This window comes from Xenia sp. Carnegie-2017, unplaced genomic scaffold, assembly GCF_021976095.1.
Source record: "Xenia sp. Carnegie-2017 unplaced genomic scaffold, XeniaSp_v1 HiC_scaffold_21, whole genome shotgun sequence".
Classification (NCBI taxonomy): Eukaryota; Metazoa; Cnidaria; class Anthozoa; order Malacalcyonacea; family Xeniidae; genus Xenia; species Xenia sp. Carnegie-2017.
The window spans coordinates 8,694,188-8,714,763 of record NW_025813484.1 but is presented as its reverse complement, the minus strand read 5'-3'; the positions used below and the strand labels follow the sequence as shown (position 1 = coordinate 8,714,763).

At 35.0% G+C, this 20,576-nt stretch overlaps 2 protein-coding genes across 7 annotated transcripts; both read right to left on the bottom strand.

Moving 5' to 3' along the window:
- Positions 1-200: 200 nt before the first annotated feature.
- LOC124443965 lies at positions 201-6,474 on the bottom strand. Of its 3 annotated transcripts, none has more exons than XM_046994517.1 (15): positions 5,748-6,474; positions 5,542-5,599; positions 5,419-5,468; positions 4,981-5,032; positions 4,857-4,887; positions 4,626-4,752; positions 4,076-4,436; positions 3,385-3,994; positions 2,652-3,107; positions 2,514-2,548; positions 2,359-2,447; positions 1,564-1,792; positions 1,385-1,481; positions 847-1,011; positions 201-768 (listed from the first exon to the last, which is right to left on the bottom strand). In XM_046994517.1, exons 1-15 carry the CDS (start codon positions 5,901-5,903, stop codon positions 765-767), a joined length of 2,520 nt encoding a protein of 839 aa, XP_046850473.1. In that variant the 5' UTR covers positions 5,904-6,474; the 3' UTR covers positions 201-764. The 3 variants fall into 3 exon arrangements, with proteins under 3 accessions (XP_046850473.1, XP_046850474.1, XP_046850472.1); XM_046994518.1 differs by having other exon boundaries at positions 201-1,011; positions 5,748-5,793; positions 5,891-6,474; XM_046994516.1 differs by having other exon boundaries at positions 201-1,011.
- A 1,358-nt stretch (positions 6,475-7,832) lies between these two features.
- On the bottom strand, positions 7,833-20,526 carry LOC124443969 (intracellular protein transport protein USO1-like). 4 transcript variants are annotated; one of them, XM_046994526.1, is made up of 11 exons: positions 20,096-20,526; positions 19,694-20,013; positions 19,507-19,573; positions 19,277-19,399; positions 18,396-18,493; positions 17,432-17,707; positions 15,802-15,883; positions 13,123-13,230; positions 11,249-11,445; positions 9,261-10,511; positions 7,833-8,565 (listed from the first exon to the last, which is right to left on the bottom strand). In XM_046994526.1, exons 10-11 carry the CDS (start codon positions 10,303-10,305, stop codon positions 8,090-8,092), a joined length of 1,521 nt encoding a protein of 506 aa, XP_046850482.1. In that variant the 5' UTR covers positions 10,306-10,511; positions 11,249-11,445; positions 13,123-13,230; positions 15,802-15,883; positions 17,432-17,707; positions 18,396-18,493; positions 19,277-19,399; positions 19,507-19,573; positions 19,694-20,013; positions 20,096-20,526; the 3' UTR covers positions 7,833-8,089. The 4 variants fall into 4 exon arrangements, with proteins under 4 accessions (XP_046850482.1, XP_046850483.1, XP_046850484.1 ...); XM_046994527.1 differs by lacking the exon at positions 20,096-20,526 and having other exon boundaries at positions 19,694-20,041; XM_046994528.1 differs by lacking the exons at positions 15,802-15,883; positions 17,432-17,707; positions 18,396-18,493; ... (2 more) ...; positions 19,694-20,013; positions 20,096-20,526 and adding an exon at positions 13,773-14,130.
- Positions 20,527-20,576: the final 50 nt, after the last annotated feature.

Genomic DNA, 20,576 nt, shown 5'->3' with positions numbered 1-20,576 from the left:
AAACTTAGCCTTGATATTCATTAATTTTACTTTGCAACCCTCTGCCATTGCAACACGGGGCACAATTTTCACGAGAAAGTTCTGATGAGGTAATTGATACTTTATCTTTGTAGCTATTCAACTGTACTTCCAGTTTTCGTTATCAAATTGATGAAACAGACATAGGTTACTGAGAGTATAAAAACTCCATAAGCAACATATATGGAATGAACAATTTAAGTTTTTCTTTTTTCTAATTAACTAAATTTTACTAGAACTAACAAAAATTTCCTTAAAATTTATAATCAGTTTCTTATTTTTAATGTTTGTTTAAAATTACCACGCAAACCTCACCTGGATGTTTGTCCCATTGTTGTCTTATACAGCTTTTTCAGCTCTACAGCAGTAAGCAAATATGTTCAAAAAATTTTCGTGATATCTTATCACGTGATGTCATTTCAACAAGATTCCGCAACACTTTGGTAGTAGTACATGATGATGTTGTAGCACATGATGATGTTGTAGCGCATGCTTGTCGTGGCTTTATTGATGCAGTAGCTTTAAATGGTGAACATGAAACCATAATCACCACAGTAAATTGTAGCCATGTGATCAATAACGATCATGATTTACACAAGTAAAAATGAAAAATGACCGTGTATGACGGTAAATCTCAATCTTAAACTTGTGCCAATCAAAGCCAAAACAAAAGCTGTTCCAGCAAGATCGTACCCATACCCTTGCTGCTCCGTCTGAGTGGAACTCGTTCCAGGACCTTACTGTATTCACCTCTTTCTAGCAAGATCGTACCCATACCCTTGCTGCTCCGACTGAGTGGAACTCGTTCCAGGACCTTACTGTATTCACCTCTTTCTATTCCATAGTGGTTTCTTTCTTAAACGTCCTTCACCATAAAATGAAAGTTGTTGACGATACAACGACCCTGCTTGCGGTGATTTGTAAGTTCTCTCGGATGAATGACTTTCTTCGTTAGAAAATGTTGTGTCTTCGGCAAAATCGGGCAGCGGTCGTCTAAAAAACCGTAATTGTATGAATGAACGGTGATCACAAAATGAAAATGGGACAATAGAATTTTGTTCAAGATAATATAATAATAAAATATAAAAGCTATACCGGTGACCTAGTTAAATAGTATGTGCTGCACTATAAATAAGACAAGTGTACTACGACTAACATTAAATTTATGAAAATTTTATATAAATTACCAAAAGAAATTTAGACATTATCAAAAAAGAATGCGAAATGTTCTGATACAATCATATGGACGCGAGGAATTAAGAAATGTTTCTTAATCGGTTAATCCTCGGCAAGGCGTTACCAAAGAACGTACTGTAAAAAAACTCAAAACAAAACCTTGTCGTTGAAATTAAACATTAATGTTCACCTCGAGTCTAAAGATGATTTTTCATCACTTGACAATAGGTCATGAAGATTATCTTGATTTTCTTGCACCGCAGATGGGCTCATTGGAAGTTGTATATCTAAATATGTACCAATAAAATTAGAAAATCACTTATTGACAATATCTGGTACTTATAGCAAATTGCGTAAAGGAGATCCTACCGTCCGTCTCCTGTCTCTTTCTTGCAAGTTCTTCATCAACATGTAGGTCGAATAATGACCGAGGTATATCTTCTCCACACATATAACAATGTTCGGTATCCACATCTCCATTCATTTTACCTTTCTTTATTTTCCTCTTGTCAACTACTCCATTACTTTTTCGTTTACGATCGAAATCATCCGTTCTCTTCGTGGTTAAAATTTCTACTGGATCGTCAATGAGCACATCCTGACAATGAGAATTATAAATTCATGTTTATTGTGTTTATCAACGAAGAAAAATATTCTCACATGTTAAAAGAAAGCGGACATATCACGTGGTAAAATGTTTTGAAAATGAGGGGTTGCATGGGGATAGAAGTGGTACATGTAGGGTGTAAAGGTCTAGAGCTGTGTTTGCATTTGCCAGTGCAAACCGATCTGAGCTCAACCAATTAAATCAATTAAAACAATCAAAAGAGAATTTGCAAATTTTTTCTAAATTCATCTGTTTCATACTATCGTTATTTTAGAAAGAAAATAAAACATTTTTTTGTGTTTGCTCTTGTTTATGCTAAGTGTGATTTTTCTCTCATGAAGAAAACGCCCAAAAATATTTCTCAATCAAAGTAACAAAATGAATGAATTCAATACACGATGCAGCGACATACACAAATTGGCAACCACCATATATGGTAAATAATTAAAAAATTAATCTATTGTAACTTCTTCCATATGATTTTTTTTTTTATGAAAGTATTAATGAAGGAAGATTCCGACAAAAAATTTTTATAAAGATATGAAGAGTAAAACAACCTGTTTCTTTTGCTCTACAGCTTTGAGCGGAACTAATTCATTATTCGGACTTATATCGTCACACAAAGACGTCGTTCCAAGATTCTTAGCTAAAATAATAGAATATTCCTGTAGGAAACATACTGCAAATTTACGAGAATGAAAAATAAACTTACATATACGTGATAAAGTTGGTCGTTTCCACGACGATCTGCATAAAATTAATCAAAAGTTGTTATACATATATGGCATACACTTTCGCAAGAAATTTCAAATGCTTTAAAAACTGGTCTTTTTATTTGAAATATTCTCACATGCTGTCGACGTGGTTTTGTTCCATCGTTTTGCTTTCTTCACGACTATTTGCTCTTGAAAATGACTGGATACTTTTGGTAACTCCCAAAGTCCCAAGCTTACTTTTTGTAACTCCCAAAGACCCTGGGTTACTTTTTGTGACTCCCGAAGTCCCTGGGTTACCTTTTGTCATCCCCGATGTCTCTGGGTTACCTCTGCTTAACCAATTTCCAGTTTTTCCACTATGAGGAGAAAGATCTTCGAGCGCAATAAAAGGCTCTAATGATATTCCGTGTTTTCGTTTCTTCCCTTTTTTCCCCTTCTCTTCTTTGTTTGAAGATTTTACATCGTCCTTACTGCTTATAAATTCTTGTTTCGTCGCACTCCTCTGTACAGTGGTCAATAATTGTAATTCCTTCACTCTGGTTGGAATCCTAGTTTTAATTACAGGCGACATTCCACCTTCTTCGCTCGTACTAAAGCGAAAACAATTAGTAATTAAAATTGCCCACCTTATCAAAGCATTACATGAACTCTCGTTGAAAAACAGGAAAAACAATTTGTTTCCCTAAAACTGTGCGAGGATCGTGTTTTCTTAAAGTGAAAAGTAGTTAAATTAGTTGATGAGCGATCACGCTTATAGCTAGTCAATATCAAACATAAGTGCACCTAGGTTTTCATAATTCCCGAGCGCAAATTTACTGAAACCGTTCTAAAGTAAAAATGAGTCGTTACCGTAAGGCAGGAAATTACCTTTCTAAGTTCGTTGGTTGTTCTTCTGGACCGTTACAGTGATAGGCATGTTGCTCTACTTCTTCAATGGAAAATTGTCGGTAGCACATTGGACATTCCACTTCGTCAGGTTGTGATGGTGTTGACGATGTATCATTGACAACAGGCGATGTAGAAACTTCTAAACAGTCTATTTCAATGGATTTAGTATCAACTGTTGGAGCATTTACAGCGGATTCCCCATCGCAAGTGGAATCTTTTAAAACACTTTCACGAGAGGACGTTCTAACGATAGGTTTTACTGTGACAATATGAGGCTCTTTTACTTTTTCCTTGCTTTCAATTTCATCCAAGTTTTCTATGGGAACATTACTTTTCTTCGCGCCTTTGCTCTCCAGTTCATCATGGACACCAGCAATTGTTAACGACGCATCTCTTGATGTTTCTACGATGACAGGTGTTTGAGTACTTGAAAAATTGCTCACAGATTGTTTCGAATCTTTGGTTGGAGTTGCAGGTGATTGTCGAGATTTGGGGCTCGAAAGAACAGTTTTCTTCGAAATGGAGAAGTTGTCACAGTTAAAGTTTTTTGTATGGTTGACTTCATCCAAAACATGTACCACCTTCGTGACTTCAGAGCAAAAAAAAACAAAGTCAGTTGAGTATCTAAAGTAAAATCTAATTGCGACTCAAACTTTCAGGAAATTTTTACCTTCTGGTTGTTCAGGCAATAACAGCCTTTGCAAAATCTGGGAAAAGGCATCTTTTTCTTTCGTGCCTTTTTCAGACTTATTACACTTCACCGTGTTTGTTCTTCTTAAAACATGACGGCCAATTCGACTTCGCGTTTTGCTCGTAATAGGTGAAAAACCTTTCAAATCCATTTCACGAACAGGTGGAAGGCAAGATTGCGCTTTGCGTAATCTTAATCTATATTCTTCAAGCTTTCTAATTATCACAGCTGTATAGAGACCAGAATTGACCTTTTTTGGTGCATAAAGAAGGTCGCACTTATCTGCTTCTTCCAAAGTTTCAATTTGTGGCTTTTTGTATGCTCTATGGAGACACAGGTCCTGAAATAAGAAAACGTGAGGATATATCAGGGTTTGAACTAAAGATGAAATTTAACATGTAAAATAATAACAAGGACCATACAGTTAAAAAATGCTGCTTTTTCAAAAGTGTAAATTGTATAAAGTATAAATACTGAGATTCTAATTTAACAAGTTGACATTCATCCTTTAATACGTAATTTTACAAACCTTAGGATTATCTGTAGTAATTTTTGAGCCAGTACGTAGAGCAATCCCACTTTCTTGCACTTTGCTTTCCTCTGTTTCGCATCTCTTTCTCTTTCGTTGTAAATGATCAAAGTTGAATGCCTGTCTACTGTAGTTTCAATAAAGAAAACTGTTGATGAAACATAACATGAAGTAATGTGGAAGAAATCCTTAATCAATTTCAACATCTTGTAAAATGCTTAAAAAGCTTACCCAGAATCTTGGCTTAGCTTCCGCTCACAATCTACTCAAAAGTACATGTGCATGCATAAATTATATGAACATTAATGAGATCTAAAAATCCTAGGCAACAAAGATACGTAACTAGGCATCTTACTTTTATTATCAACTTCATAACAATCTTCTCCATCATCTGTATTTTTTTCTTCCTAAAAATAAATTTTACACTTTCTCTATTACCAGATTGACAACACACAACTGATGAAAATAACCTACCAAAAATTTACTCCTATACCACTCCACCACCCCCAAATACCAAAAATTTACTCCTACACCACTGCACTCCCAAAAACTTACTCCTATACCACCCCACTCTCAACAACCAAAAACCTACTCCTATACTGCCCACTACCCCTCACCGCCAAAAATCCACTCCTATACTACCCCACCATACCCCAACTCTCAAAACACATACATCACCCCACAACCAAAACTCTCATTTTCTCAAAGAACTGTTTAAGTGGCTAAGATTTAAAAGTCGTATGTATAATGTGTATTCTTTTTTCAAGATTTATGCAAAGCTATCTACACAGACCTGATTATCTGATTCATTTGATAGGAACAATATAGGAGAATCTGGGAAGTCTGTAATTTTTAACAGCAAAATTCAGTCAAAAATACGACAAGTTCTTCATCAAATACATTAGGATTATATTACCTTTCAAGCCTTTCTTTTTTTCTTGGAACTCTTCATCAACTGGTTTTTTGATTACAGCCTGTCAAAAACTTAACATCATTTACAATATACCACATAATTTTATTTATAAAATAACATAAGTTCATTGAGAACTTTGAACAATCAACTATATATTATTTTATCATTGTGACATTAAATGTTGTATAAAAAAAGGAATATCAACATACCTCTTGTTTATTTAGTTCAAAATTCTTTTCAGGAACGTCGTTATTTCTACATAAAGTCGGTAAATTTTCATAATCTTTAGTGAGAGTATGAACATTAGACATGAAAACGGAAAAAAACATCACAAATTTGCATAGTTTATTACCCATCTTGTGCATCTTGAATCGTGATGAAGCTCATAGTTCCTTGAACTTCGTGGGAAATATTTATGAAACATAAATTTGTTTGATTAAAACATTTTAGAAATACAATTCAAAATAATGGTATTTTATTATTCTTTTCACCATTTCGTCCCCGTGGGTACTACCAATGTGGACAACGTCATGTAATCTTGATATGGTGTCTCGTAAGGAAGGAGGAAGAAACGCCATGGAAACGGGACGTCATTTGAGAGAAAAAGTGATGTTCTTGTAGTATACTTAACTTGCCCTCACGTGAAATTCGTTTCATTCTACAACTTACCACACAAACATTTGTTATTTTCAAATATTCAATATTCATTGCATAATTATGTCTTAGTGTTGTAATAAATGAACATTAATTTCATCTTTTATAACTCTTTTCTTGTTTGACATAAATAGATAACGTAATGACAAAATAGGCATGAAGAAATAAAATTAAAACATACTAAAGTTTTTTTAACATAGTTAATATAAATAATGAACATTAACAACTTTGTATTCTATGGATCAATGATGAACAAGTTTGTATTATTAGAGGGACATTTTTATTAACGTTTCGACGACTTTAAAATTCCTTTAGGTTTTTTATCAATATTTCTTCCAGGATCATTGATTTTTCTATCACCTCGATTCTCACTGTTCAGATCATCAATAATACAAGGTTCTGACGATAATGTCAAATGGCGGCTGTTTTGTGATTTGCAATTATCCATTCTTTCACTTGGGATCCCAGGGTGTCCTTCGTGGTATCCGCTGTCTGATCTTTCATTAGGGATCCCACGGCGTACTTCGTGGTATGCACCGTCTGATCTTTCACTAGGGATCCCACGGTGTCCTTCATGGTATCCACTGTCGCAGCTACCGGCTTCTCTATCCGGACTGTGACAAACACCTTCGTCTGAGGGACTGAAAGATATAAAAAGATTTTAATAGAAGCCATCATTAACAAAATTGTTGGATGAAAGTGATCAATGATATTATGCATACATACGCTGATTATACTCACCAACTGAGCAAGTCTTCATTATCGCCATCAGACACAACTTTCAAGACATCATGTGGCTGAAACACGTGATTCTTGACATGATAGAAATACGTAGGTATTTCTTCAGTATTGCTGTAATCGGCACAAGGCGCGATCTTGTCACTATTGAGCGAAAGTAGTGTTTCTTTTTCGTTCTTCAAGTTGATAAGGCCTTCTTTTAAACGTTCCAACTCACGTTCAAGAGTAAATTTCTGATTTAGATAATCCAGGATTTGGCTTTCAAGTTTTGTATTACGTTCAATGGAATTTAAGATCTGTTTACGTAAATAAGGAGTTTTGTATTTCTCATTCTCTACATGAACAGTCTCCGTTGATCGAGGTTCATCATCAACGAAATTTTCAGATATCGTCTTCAAAATGGAAACTTCCCTTCGCAATACCTCTTTCTCATTTCGCAACATTAAAATTTCTTCATGCAGTTGTTCTTTCAAATCCTTTACTTTCACACTCAAAGAGTTATTTGGGTTCCGTGTAACATCAACATTCTCTGAAATATCATGTAAACGTCTCCACGTTGACTTCAAATGATCCACGATCTCACTCATTATTGGTGCCATCCCGTTCTCTTGACACAAACTCGTATCTAAATCCCATGTGTTCTGCTCAAGCCATAAAAGAGCAGGAAGATTTCTGTTTCTATCTTCAGTCAAAACAGTAGAACAGGTTAAAGTACGTCCGTTCTCAATTGAACGACCATCAAAACTTCCAGGAAATTCACCATACACTATAGTGAGGATCTCATTTTCTAAACATCGAACATCGTCAAGAAATTCAAAGATTTCACTTTGTAGAACTCTGCTTTGTGTCGATTGCTTTTTAACTTTACATTTCAAACGAGCCACCTCATCTTTCAGGTCATTTCTCTTTGACTCAAAACTATCACAAGGTGGCTCAAAAAAAATGAACTTTGAGTAGGGAGAACGGTTAACCACGTCAAGATTGTTTGACTCTCGTTGTAATTTATCTATTCGCGTTCTCAGTGTTTCCTTCTCAATTTTAAGGAATTTCATCTGACCTTCAAATATTTTCAGTCGATCCAACAAACTTTGTTTTTCCATTTCATCTAAGCTCTTGTTGTCGTCGATGGATTGAAGACGGTCCTTCAACTCTGAAATTTTTATGAGTAGAATTTTGTTCGTTTTTCGCATTCCTCTAAATACTGTCGTAAATTACAGTTCTCCCGACGCAAATCGTCCTGAGCTTTAAATAAATCTTCGTTTTCATACTGTGTGGTTTTAATCCAACTTGTATTACTTCTAACCTGTTTCTCCAAATTCTTACAACGTTCTTTCGCAGTTTGAATCAATGACTCCAGTTTTTCATCTTTCTTTCCGTCACGTCCGTCACGTTCGTCACGAAAAGTCACTCTTTGTTCAAGATTACCACGAATGTCTGCTTTTCTACCGGTCTTCATAGATATGAGGTCATCTTCTAATTCCTCCACACTCTGATTAAGATCACTCACTTGAATCTGGAGCAAAAGATTCTCCGTTTCCAAAGCTTCTGTAGTTATCCTCAACCGTTTATTTTCGTCAAAAAGTGAACGATTTTCGTTTGTCTTTCGATCCCGTTCATCGATCATCGAAGAAACACCTGAAATCATACGGGGTTTAAACATGCGTTTCAAAAATGCAACATATATTTATCTCGTCGACATGTAACGATACATGAAGGTGTAATTGAAATGAACATTTGCATTAATTTTTCGTCTTTTAAACACTGTGTTGTAACGGTATATTCAATATTTAATTTTCGTTGAAATTGTTTCAAATATTCGCAATTGCACAAGCAGAGACCTGACTAAAAAATTTTCAACGAAATTGAAAAGCAGTTAAAGAAAATAGAAATGGTTTCTGCAGGGACTATATGGAGTAAGAGGGGCTACAAACATAGCTGAGGCACAAGTTACGAAGGTTGAAAAAGGGGAGGAGAAAACTAAGGATTATACACCACCAACCACCCCCCCACCCCCCCGACATCAAAAATAAAGTGCTCCGCGGTTCCTGTTCTACTGTGTTCAGGCACTTGCAGATTCCATTGATGATGTCCAATTTGTCTGCTGTGGAAATTGAGTTTATAGTTTACTTAAATAACACTATCTTGTCGTCTTTTACTAAAGAGATATTTGATTGATTATACGAAGAATAAATTCTAAATTGTTTTATAATGTTGAGGTGATTTTCAACCAATCAAAAAGCTTGTTGAAACGGAAGATAAAAATCTTAAATTACGTCTCGAATCATCGAGTTTATGGCATGTCATGGAGAATTTTGGCTGCATGCACTAACCTTTCTCTATGAGAGATGATTGTGAGCGAATAAGAGCGTCCACAGCCACTGTATAGCCATCAGGTACGTCAAAATCATTTTTGATAACAACCACTGCCCCAGCCATTTCTAACTTGTCGACAAGAATCGTTTTACGCTTGGACAGCTCCTGAAGAAAAGCTTTGTTTGCTTGTAGACTTGCTTCTGTTTCTTCAACACGATTCGTCAACTCTTGTATTTTTTCTGTTTCTTTGTCGGCAAGTACGCGCAAACCAGAGTCTTCCAGAGCCCTATCCAATAACTCTTTTTTATCTGTCGCACTGCACCCACGTTGCTGCAGTTGGAAATTTTTCGATTTTAGCAACAGAACATCGGTTAAACTCGTCTCTAAATCTTCCGTAATCCTCTGGTTTTTCTCAAGCAGCATCTGAATTTCATCATCTTTCTTCTGAAGTGTTTTTGCATGATGATCTGCAAGATCCGTCAGTCTCTCCTTACTTTCATAATCGTCAGTTTCAATTTCTTCAATCTTATACTTCAACAACTGATTTTCCTTCATCAACGCGTTCATCTTTGAAGTCAATTTATCGCCTGAAAGATTACTTTCAACAAATGATGACATTTCTCCCGAATCAAGTTCATCATTCACGAAATTGTTATCGTGCTTCAGTTTATCTTGCGCCTGAAGTTGACGTCTTAAATGTTCCGTAGAAGATTGTAAACCTTTCATACTTTCTTCCAAGAATAAAACTTTTTCTTTCAGTCGTTGTCTTTCGCTTTCAATGATGGAATTTCTGGATTTTTCATCTTCGCTCTTGCGTTTCCATAAACGAATTTTCTCCTTAAGACCTTTGTTTTCGTTTTCGAGCATTGATTTTTCGCTCGAAAGCTGCCGAATCTGTGTTCTCATTCTATCTACAAGAAGTTCGTTTCTTTTCAGCTCGTTGAGCTTTTCGAGAAATTGTCTATTCTCGTTGATTGCTCGAGCAAATTCCGCAACAAGCTTCTCACCTGGCAAAGTTTTATGGGTTTGAATTTTCCCCCTATCACTCAGTTTATCCTCCATTATTGCTTTATCAAGAATCAATAAACAGTTTAACAATGCTTTGTCCACAAGTATATAGCACAGTGATCTTTCTAATGAAGATGATGGTTTCTCGCCGTCGTCAACGGAAGAGCAAGAGAGTTTGTTGAATTTTTCTTCGTCGTCATGTGTGTTGCAAAGTAGATTTGATATTAGCTCTAGCAACGTCTGATCGTTCCTGCTATCAGCTAGGAACAAAGAAAAAAGTTATTTATAAGTAAATGTCGAAACGTAGCACGGAAAGCGCAAACTTAATTAAAACATTTCGCCCACTCTAAATGTTTTTAAGACCACAAAAGAAAGACAACTATAAATGGAATTTTCTGTTTATATGGTTTTCGTGACAACTAGAGAGACGCAATTGTATGCAATAAATATTTATGAGAGGCAATTAGTCGGGAGCAGCTGCTTCAATAAAGCTTTCCTTAGCCTTCTTTACTTTGAAATAAAATAATTTGATATCGTTCATTAAATATGCCTAGTTTGAAGATCCACATAGACAAGAGGTCGGAATAATAAGGAAAATTCTTAGCATGCTTGTTTTTCAATTATTTTGAAAGAACTTTGTCCACAACAAACAGTTCTTAAGAGGCCGGTAGAACAAAGCTCTGCATGATGTAGTTCTACGTATAGCAAGTATCATGGATCGTTTGAAAATTCTCTTGAAATTCATAAAGCTACAATGCAAATGACAGGCCAATTCACAAATACTAAAGATTCACTTTAGTAAAATTAATTTCATTTTCCTTTTTACATAAACTAGGAGGGTTCAGGTGGCTATCCGTACCTTATCCAAGTATTTTGCATGCATAACTTGTTGACACATAAATGAAAACAGCTGTTTTTCATCTGATTACAGAAATGTTCGAACCATTTACACAGTGTGTACTTGACCTGGAAGAAAATAAACTCAAAACAAACTTACGCTCTGTACTCAGCTCTTTTGTAAAGCTTGCTGTGACTGAAGTAGAAAATGCTGGACATATTTGTCGGTAATTTCCTTAATATGACGTATGGCATCGCGTAGTGCATTAATTTTCTCAACAGTTCCGCAGTCATTTTGATCAGCGGATAAGCCATTCATAACGAGGACGTTGTTCTCTGTTACATCAATACCACTGTCTGAAAGGTTATGGTAATGATTTTTAAAGTAAAATTTAAACATAGTTGATATAAATACTTCATGGGCTTTGATGATAAAAATGTTTGTCAAATTTTTTTAGGGGGGGCAGGAGCTAAAATAAACAGGAGAAAAAAACGTTAATAGACCGAAAAAGAAATCACGGTCAAAAACGTAGATAAATTTGAATGCGAAAGTAAAGTATTTCATAGCTCATACTCTATAACGATGAATGGTCTTGCAAAATTGCATTGAATATCATGGAATATCACAGACCCAAAGATCGACTTATTTTTTTAAAATCGACAATATATGTCAGTCTCAGTCATACCGTCTATAACTGCATGATTTTAGCTCAGCAAGACAAAAGAAACATCTTTTAATGATAGAAAGCAAAGAACGATGTCAATATACACATCGTGTTGAGTGAAAAACACAGCATGACTGCAGCGTTGCTTTAGTAAAGTTTATCTAAGACTTCTTCAGTTTAAAGAGGCGTGTGTACCCCGAGGGTCGTGTGAACGATGTCACATGCAAGTCACACACGTCATGCTAAATCTTAAGTCTTTTTAATGTTATATACAACACGTGTTGTGTTGTATGCAATACATAAAATTTTTTCATAAGAAAGGTCAATGTCAACTTATTGTTCTCAAAGAACAGCATGTAGCTAGAAGTATTTAAAACAAAGCGACGCCGAAGCTTCTGGTTGAATCAATGAACATACTACAACTGATGAAGTGGTTTTGGTGCTTTCAAGATTCCTGAACGCAAAAAAAAAGGATCCCAACAAAAACTGACATGAATATGTGGCTACAAGATTCTAGTCAGAATCACAGATAATAAATTCACCGTACAATCATGAGTTGCCTCCTGCAAATGCATGTGAAATACGTAAAGTTAAAAAAAACTTCGCGTGGAAAAATTTGCTATTTTCTCACCCCCAATTTGCTTTCTAGTCATTGTTGCATTGTATTAAAAGACCGTTTAAATGGTGAGCCGGATATTACATTTTTATGAGCACTTGATTGCTGAAATGTTTTGATCAGTCATTTATACATGGGGAAAGGTCACAAAGACCTAGGAAACCGGATGGTACATTCTAAAGACAAACAAATAGATTTACGAAAAATAACGGCACAATAACACAAATTTCCGTCACTTTATAAAAAGTCATGCCATGTTTGAACGATAGCCTAGGTACACCGTCCTCACAACTGCTAAAGAAAGCAGTTTGTTGTCGTTGGCTTTTGTAGTTGGAACATTGCCCGCTTTAATGAGGATGTACAAATAGAGCAAGTTCTAAGTGTGTTGAAATACACTTAAGATTGATTGTTAGAAATAAAACATCATAGTTATTATAGATTAAAATATTTTAGCATAAATGTTTGCACGTAAAGATGGACTAGTTTACTTTGCGATGGAAAATCGCTTTGAATTTACGAGCTACACGAATGCTTCTCGCCATAAAACCGTCAATTAGAACTATTTGACAAAATCAACTTTCTTAGATGAAATCTTCCTTTCAAAGACATGAACACCCATACTAAAGGATTGCGCATGTATTCGTTTCTATCTTACTATTGGTCAAATACGAACAGACTTATTACTAGATTTTACATAGTTGGTACAGGAAACTTCAAAACATTGAAGACGTGATCAAGTGGGAGGTTACATACCCGAGAACACATTTGGAGAAGGTAGAGATAATGAATCAACGTTAACACTTCCTTTGTCATCGAAAGTTGACGAGATTGTTGGACATGATGCGATTATCTCTTCTTTTCCTATATAATAAAAAGCTACATTTTATTTACTTGTAAACAAGAAATGTTTCAGCAAACTTGTTCGAGAAATGGACTAGAATGAAACATGTCGTTCTCTATCCCAGAAATGCGCAGATTATTATGGAGAAGGCGTCTCCTATCAAATGCTTTTTGTTAAAAATTTGTCTTTCGAACAATGACTTTAATTATGCATTAGGCGTATCATAACTATTCCAATATCGCTATAAATTTACTGCGCAACTAGATAAAGAACGTTACCTTTATAAATACCCGACCATACACATATACGACACATATCACATTTCTTGTTGAGTTATTTAAGTTATGAAGCATAACACAAACTTAAAAATTTCCAGATTATGTACATTTATATAAGGCAAAATGCACATGATACAAATTTACGATTTTACTACAGATCGATATAATTCACTGAGGGTAAAGTCAAATTAATACATTAAAGAAACAAAATGTATAAATGTACAATGGGAGACAACTATGATGTAATTTGTGACAAAGAATTCTTTTGGCTAAACTATTACTACCTGCGCAAAAGGAAGCCACGCAACGTTGCATCTTTTACATGTGCACTTATTGTTCACATCATATGTTATGAAAATTATCCATTTATCTCTATGAGTAAAACGTTTTGCCTTTTTGTAATTATTCACTTCATTGTAGCGACATTCGTTCTATCCGTCAAATCTCTCGATACGCGCGCGAGAACAGCGCACATGTTAGTCGTGATGTTCTTCAATGTTTTGCGGTCGCTTCTTAATTAACACCATCCGTTCCAATCTCTATTAATGTACGGCTACAGGCTTCGCGGCGGGAGGTTTGAACAGTAAAGGCCTTAATTTTCAATAAAGAAAACATGTTCGACGAATGTACGTCAAGAGGGATTAGGGTACTTTCATTAAACGCTAGAAATAACCTTCTAAAAATGTTGAAATATAATATCGAGCAATATGAGGGACTCAAAACGAGAATTAAAAAAACAATGTGCTGCCACTTTGACTCAGTGTAGACTCTATAAGTTTTCCTAAATGGTTAATGCAATACAACCGCTCAGTAATTAGCAGGAGCGTCGGTAAAATCACAAAGCATACGGATAAATCATTTCATTTACATGGTAATCAAAGAGCACGATATCGCATGAAAATCTCGCGGCCTTATATAATATGAAAGCGATGGTTTTGTTTGTCCTGTAAACATTTGCTCGAGTTGGTCAACTCAATAAAATTTTCCAAAATAGTTTTGATCGATGTTTTTAATTAAAATTATCTCCGCGCATGTATTTGAAGTTAAAAAAAACACAAATGCAATTTTTTAAAGTTTGTTGATAAAAAAAAAGAGAGAGAAAATCGTCAACTATCAATTATATAGGTGAGTTTATGACATCGGTTCTTTAAGATCCATATTTAAAACATTAATGTGATGTTCCAGACTTTTTGACGAGTCAACAAATACTAACGAAACAAATTCGTTAAAACCACCAACAACAAGATATCACAAATTAAAAGCAACTCTTTTACACTCTAACAAAAACATGAATCAAAAACATGTTGAAAATACTTCATTATGACTTGTGTAAATTTACAAAGGGTATACACGTTTCTTTAAATATCTTTGTACAATCAGCTTATATTGTATTGCTACATCATATTTTGTGATAGACTATAGAGGAAGGCAAGCAAATGAATACACCTGTATGATTTGAGACTCGTAATTTATGGACATAGTGTCTGTTAAACATACATGAACAACAAGTCAACAACAACAAGTCAACAACATCAACAACAAGTCAACAACAACAGCAACAAGACAATAACAACAACAACAAGTCAACAACAACAACAGCAAGTCAACAACAGCAAGTCAACAACAGTAACAACAAGTCAATAACAACAAATCAAGAACAAAACCATATCAACAACGATAGCAAGTCAACAACATAAAAAATCTGAGTTTTGCAATTCAAGTATACCACGAATATCAAGCATTACTGTTATGATTAAATGCTTTACAACGTCACAAACTATTCGTGCCCAGGGTTTTTGTGACTCACAAACAACTACGTAGGAAATCGAATTAATGCAGTCATGTCAGCAACTGCGTGTGATATTATTGTCATGAAGACATTTGATTGAAAAATTCCTGAAATCACTTTTGTAATTAGCTTTTACCATTTCGAAACAAAACAAATGATCGTCGTATGAAATGAAAAGACCAATTCATTCTTCTCAGATAAAATGGTGAATAAAATAATATCGATGATGTATAAATGTATCACTAACACTACTTAACCCCGCACTTCATTGCTTGATGGTGTGAACTGTCGGTTAAGCATTTAGTACATATTTAACACTACCATATCTTTGTGTCACGGTAGTATTGTCAAACTTATAATTATTTTATTTGCCAAACTGTCTAGGCCTTGCAATAAAAGGATGTTCCCAGTATTCACAAATTGATGAATGAATAGTTTGGCATTCGGGATTAAAGCGGGCTAATGTTGAATAAACAAAGCTAACTATGTTTTTGTAGCACAGCTAGACGTCGCATTAAACTTACCCGAGCATTCAGAACGATTTTCAGAAGACGACTCCAGTGGGCCTTTATTTTCTTTCTTCGCAAACGGAATCTCTCCAACGAACTATGTAAAAAAACAAACACATTTAATATTGTGTCGAATTGCCAGTCTATAAATCATGAACGAAGCAAAGACTGAACGTTGTCTGTGGTCAATATACTTTGAAATTCTAACCTCTGCCTATGAATAGTGCCTACAAATAAGCGCATGAATTCAAAATGATCTCATCTACGACAAATGAAGACGCTTTGCTTGTTTTCGTGGCCAGCAAATGACAAATATAAAAACACGAAACTAACGTTGATTCGTCTTTCAGTGGGATGGTTTGGTAAAGCCGGGCTAATTTCAATAATCTCTGTGGTATTAATATTGTATGGGAAAGAGATGAACACGAAGGATAAAACGATAATTGAAATATTATACTGGCGCTGAGTTCAAGTGCAGCAAAGTTGAAAAAGATAAAAAAACGAGCCAATAAGCGTAGAGAAATTATGGGAGGGAATGACAAAAATAGGAATCGTAAATTGGAGATAATCTTTGACGAAAGAAAACTCGAAAACTATATCGGGTGTAGGAAATGTAAGAAAAGAAATTAAGAGGCAAAAGAAAAATAATGTATGTATATTTTAACAAAAATCATAAGACAAAGTCACAAAAAAGATGCTCGATTTTTTAAATCAAATTCTTGTCCAATGTCTCCGGATCATTTGAATGTATTGACGTTTGGTTGGTTAGTTGGTTGGTTGTTTTGCTGTTTTGTTGGTTGGTTGGCTGGTTAGTTGGTTGGTTGGTTGGTTGGTTGTTTGTTTGTTTTGTTGGTTTGTTGGTTGGTTGGTTGTTTTGTTGGTTGGTTGGCTGGTTAGTTGGTTGGTTGGTAGGTAGTTTGGTTGGCTGGTTAGTTGGTTGGTTGGTAGGTAGGTTGGTTGGTTGCTTGGTTGGTTGTTTAGTAGGTTGGTTGGTTGTTTATAACACAAATTTGAACCTTTTGACGCTAAGCTCCTTCCTCTGACATGACAATAGATGTGTTCGCGAGGGCATTCCTGCATAATATCATTGACCAACAACGTTAGGGAATGTAAAATTATTGGCTCTTTTCATCAAAGAATTGCCTTTTATTATCATTATTCTGGCGAAGCTGGGATTATCCAAGATTTTTAAAATATGCCCGATTAACGAATTATAAAGAATTATTAACAGTAGGGAAAAAAACCGTAACAGCTGGATTACAAGACTGAGAGTGAATGAATGACGACTATTTCCAGGTTACTCGACTCAACCTTGACGAAAACACACACGAAGCAAAGCCTGAGAGTGTGTGAGAGCTCGTACAATCAATTTCAGCCATATGCTGTCTTCATAAGATAACACACCAGCCCCCCCATTGCCACCTGTGATCTCTATCAATCCTTCGTCGACATTACACGAACGGAAACAAAAAATTTACGCTTCTCTAAATACGACAGTACAGCGTTCACTGATAAAAATTTCAAAAAAACATCACAAACATCATGGCCATTTTAAATTTTATGTTAGGAAATCGTATTGAATTTGTAATCCTTTAGCAAACTTTAGCAAACATAATGTGTTAATATAAACTACGGGCGCTAATACCTTTATTAGTCGGAACACATTATCCACGAGTTTCCGCAACTTCATTTGCAATTGATACAAATCCTGAGCATCTCGAGTTCGTAAATCATTGAGCAAAGTCTCCGTTCTTTGATACAAATCCAAAGACATAACGACAACGTGAATGGTGAACTTACACAACATGACTAAATTACAAGTTGAACAAGTGATGTCTTTGTTTTGAAGCTTCGCACTTTCATATCTTGTAGCACATTTCAAATTCTGCTTCACACCACATGAGATGTGAGGACTGAGGATCTACATGAGCATACGACAACATAGATATAGAAACAAAAATGTGCTTATCATGTAATCTGAAACACGGTCTTTCTAATGGCTCAATGATATTAATCAAATTGATGTCTACATTAGAAAATATTCAGTTTCTTCTTGTCAATAAGTGCGTTGATAAAACACACAACTCTTCCGGTGTTCGATCAAAATTGTCGCTACAACACAAAGTCCGGTAAAGACTTCTAATTAATTACAATATCTTTGAACGCCTTTTTGGTATTTGGAAAAATCACACTTGGTAAAAATGTCGAACACGAGTTGTGGAAAAGATTTTGATTGATTTGAAACATTAAAGGATTTCATCAATTTTGAGTGAAATATACAAATACTTTTCACAAAAAATTTTCGCTGAGACAAAAATTGACCTTACTTTGTTTATGAAAACTACACAGCAAGTCATTTAATTATGAAAACTTGACATTAAATGCTTTCAGGTTTCACCTAACCATATGATCATGTCTACATCAGTATGTAAGAATCAGCCAATAACTTTACGTTGAATTTCAATAACTCCACCTTTGAAATTTCAACTTCGGCATTGTTCGAATTCCAAGCCAATGTTTTTTCATTTCATTCAACTTTTTCACGGAGACTGTTTCATAAAATATTTCCATCAGAGTATCGTGGAAGCCTACATAAGAAAACCGCTCACCTGCTATAAGCACATCAGTTGGTCTTTATACGTAGACGCTCGGCGGTACTCAATGCCACACAGAAAGTTAGAGGGTCAAACTACAATGCATGAATAAGCTAAAAACCAAAAAAATTGGACATTTCAGCTTTAAAAATACGACCAAAACACGTTGATAGCTATAAAGTGCTGCGTTAGGTGTTATTGAAGTGCGTTGTTGGAACAATCTTCCATAGCAAAGCAAAAATATTTACGTAACAATATCATTTTAGCTGAACTAAAACATAAAAGTCATTGCCATTTATGAGTTTCTCACGTTCTTACACTTTGTACAATTTGTTCACAAAACGAATCACCACGCAATTACTCTTTCTGCTTGAACATCACGCGAGAAAGAAAGAGGAGTTTCTTATATGAAGGTTTGATTTTCTAGTGCGTCAATACTTTGACGAGAGGTGGTTTTTAAAAATAACATTATGGAAGTGTGTCGACATCTCATTGGGACCGACAAAGTTGTTTTTCTACATTCTTCGTCTTAATGATAAAATCAGGTTTTTATCTTCTTCTCCTTTTTCATAATGACACAACTTTCGCAGTTTCGTATTACATCTAGCTAAAAAGTATCTTTCGCTATGGCGAAACATTGGTAAACACATACTTCGAAAAGAACTTCTCTGTTTACGTTATCGTTTCAATATTTTAAACATGTGATTTATGACTACGCTAGGGACTGAAAATCAAAAACCAAGCTTTCTGTTTAGTCGTAATACATTTTTAATTTGATCGACAATCTCTCTCCAGGGAGACTAATGATTAATGATGTGAGATCTTATAAACACCACTTCATAAACAGCACACCTTATCTTGTTGAAGATGTTATGTATAATAGCATTAATACATACCCGTCATATTTGGGCTTCCATCGTGATGTAAGGCTGAACAACACTCCTTTCACGTTCTCAGCACATTCCAAACAAGGTAGCATAAAATGTAGATCGGTATTTAGGAGTTGACTACATTCATCTCTGTAAGTAAGCGTAAAAAAATAAGAGAAGTTATCAAAGTTTGTGGCTTGATTTTAGACATTAAGTCAAAATCACCAAATTTCACATTCTATGTACTCTTGACTCACTTCAAATAGCCACAGCAAGGATTTCTCATATCTTTAATTTTTTCTTATCTTCAACAACAACTTGATGCTTGAAATAATGGCAAAGAGTCTAAAGACCTGCCTCTCAACGATACGAGTTTACAAAAAAATGAAAACGTTTTAAAACCATCTGGAAGTAACAGTTATTTTGAGTTGACATGATGTATACCTTTTTTCCCAGGATTTTACAACAGCCCTAAAACATGTTGACATTGGATAACCTTCAGTGTATTCATTGCCACATACAGACAGACAGTCTTTCATTGATGAATCGACTAAAGGTAAATAGTTTTGTCTCGTGCAGTGCAATAAACCTCAAACGAAGACAATTGAATTAACAAACGAAATAATAGAATTTACACTAAAAGTTTTCACAACAAACTTACGATACCAGCAATTTTTGTATCTACTTTGGTTTTTATCATCCTATATAAAATGTGGCAATCAGAACTTTGACTAGAACATGGCCACAACCTCTCAGTCAAAGTTCTTAATCATCATCATTCAAAGAATCAACAAAGACTTTTAGTTCGGTAAGAAAAAAACAAAAACAAACTAAACTCAGACCTACATTCTGAATAAATAAAGTTCATCGCTACTTTTTTTAGTTTCTTCGTTGGAGTATGTTTAAGGAAGATAAGGATACTGCTCTTTCCCACGGTTCATTAACTACGAAATAAGATCCACCTTATAAACGTTAACACACGTTGACAATTATCACATGTTAAAAACAATGGATGCGTTTTGACTAATAATTTCACAAAAAAATCCGGCATATTTGAGTTCTTTTCACGTCACTTCAAAGGCTGATTTTCACTTGAGTAATGGTCATATGCCCAGTTTTCAAAGTCTCCTCTCTGACGAATAAGGAAATAAATTGTCTTAAAAAAATCTGAAACTTGGGTATGGTTTTCTTAAATGCCTCATACACAAATTCCAATTGAAAAAAGTTTCGGAAACACACACGACTAGTATATTGGATGGCAAGGAAAGGAATGGAAAATAAAATCGTTTACAATATTATTGGAATAATTAAAAATGAAACGAATAAA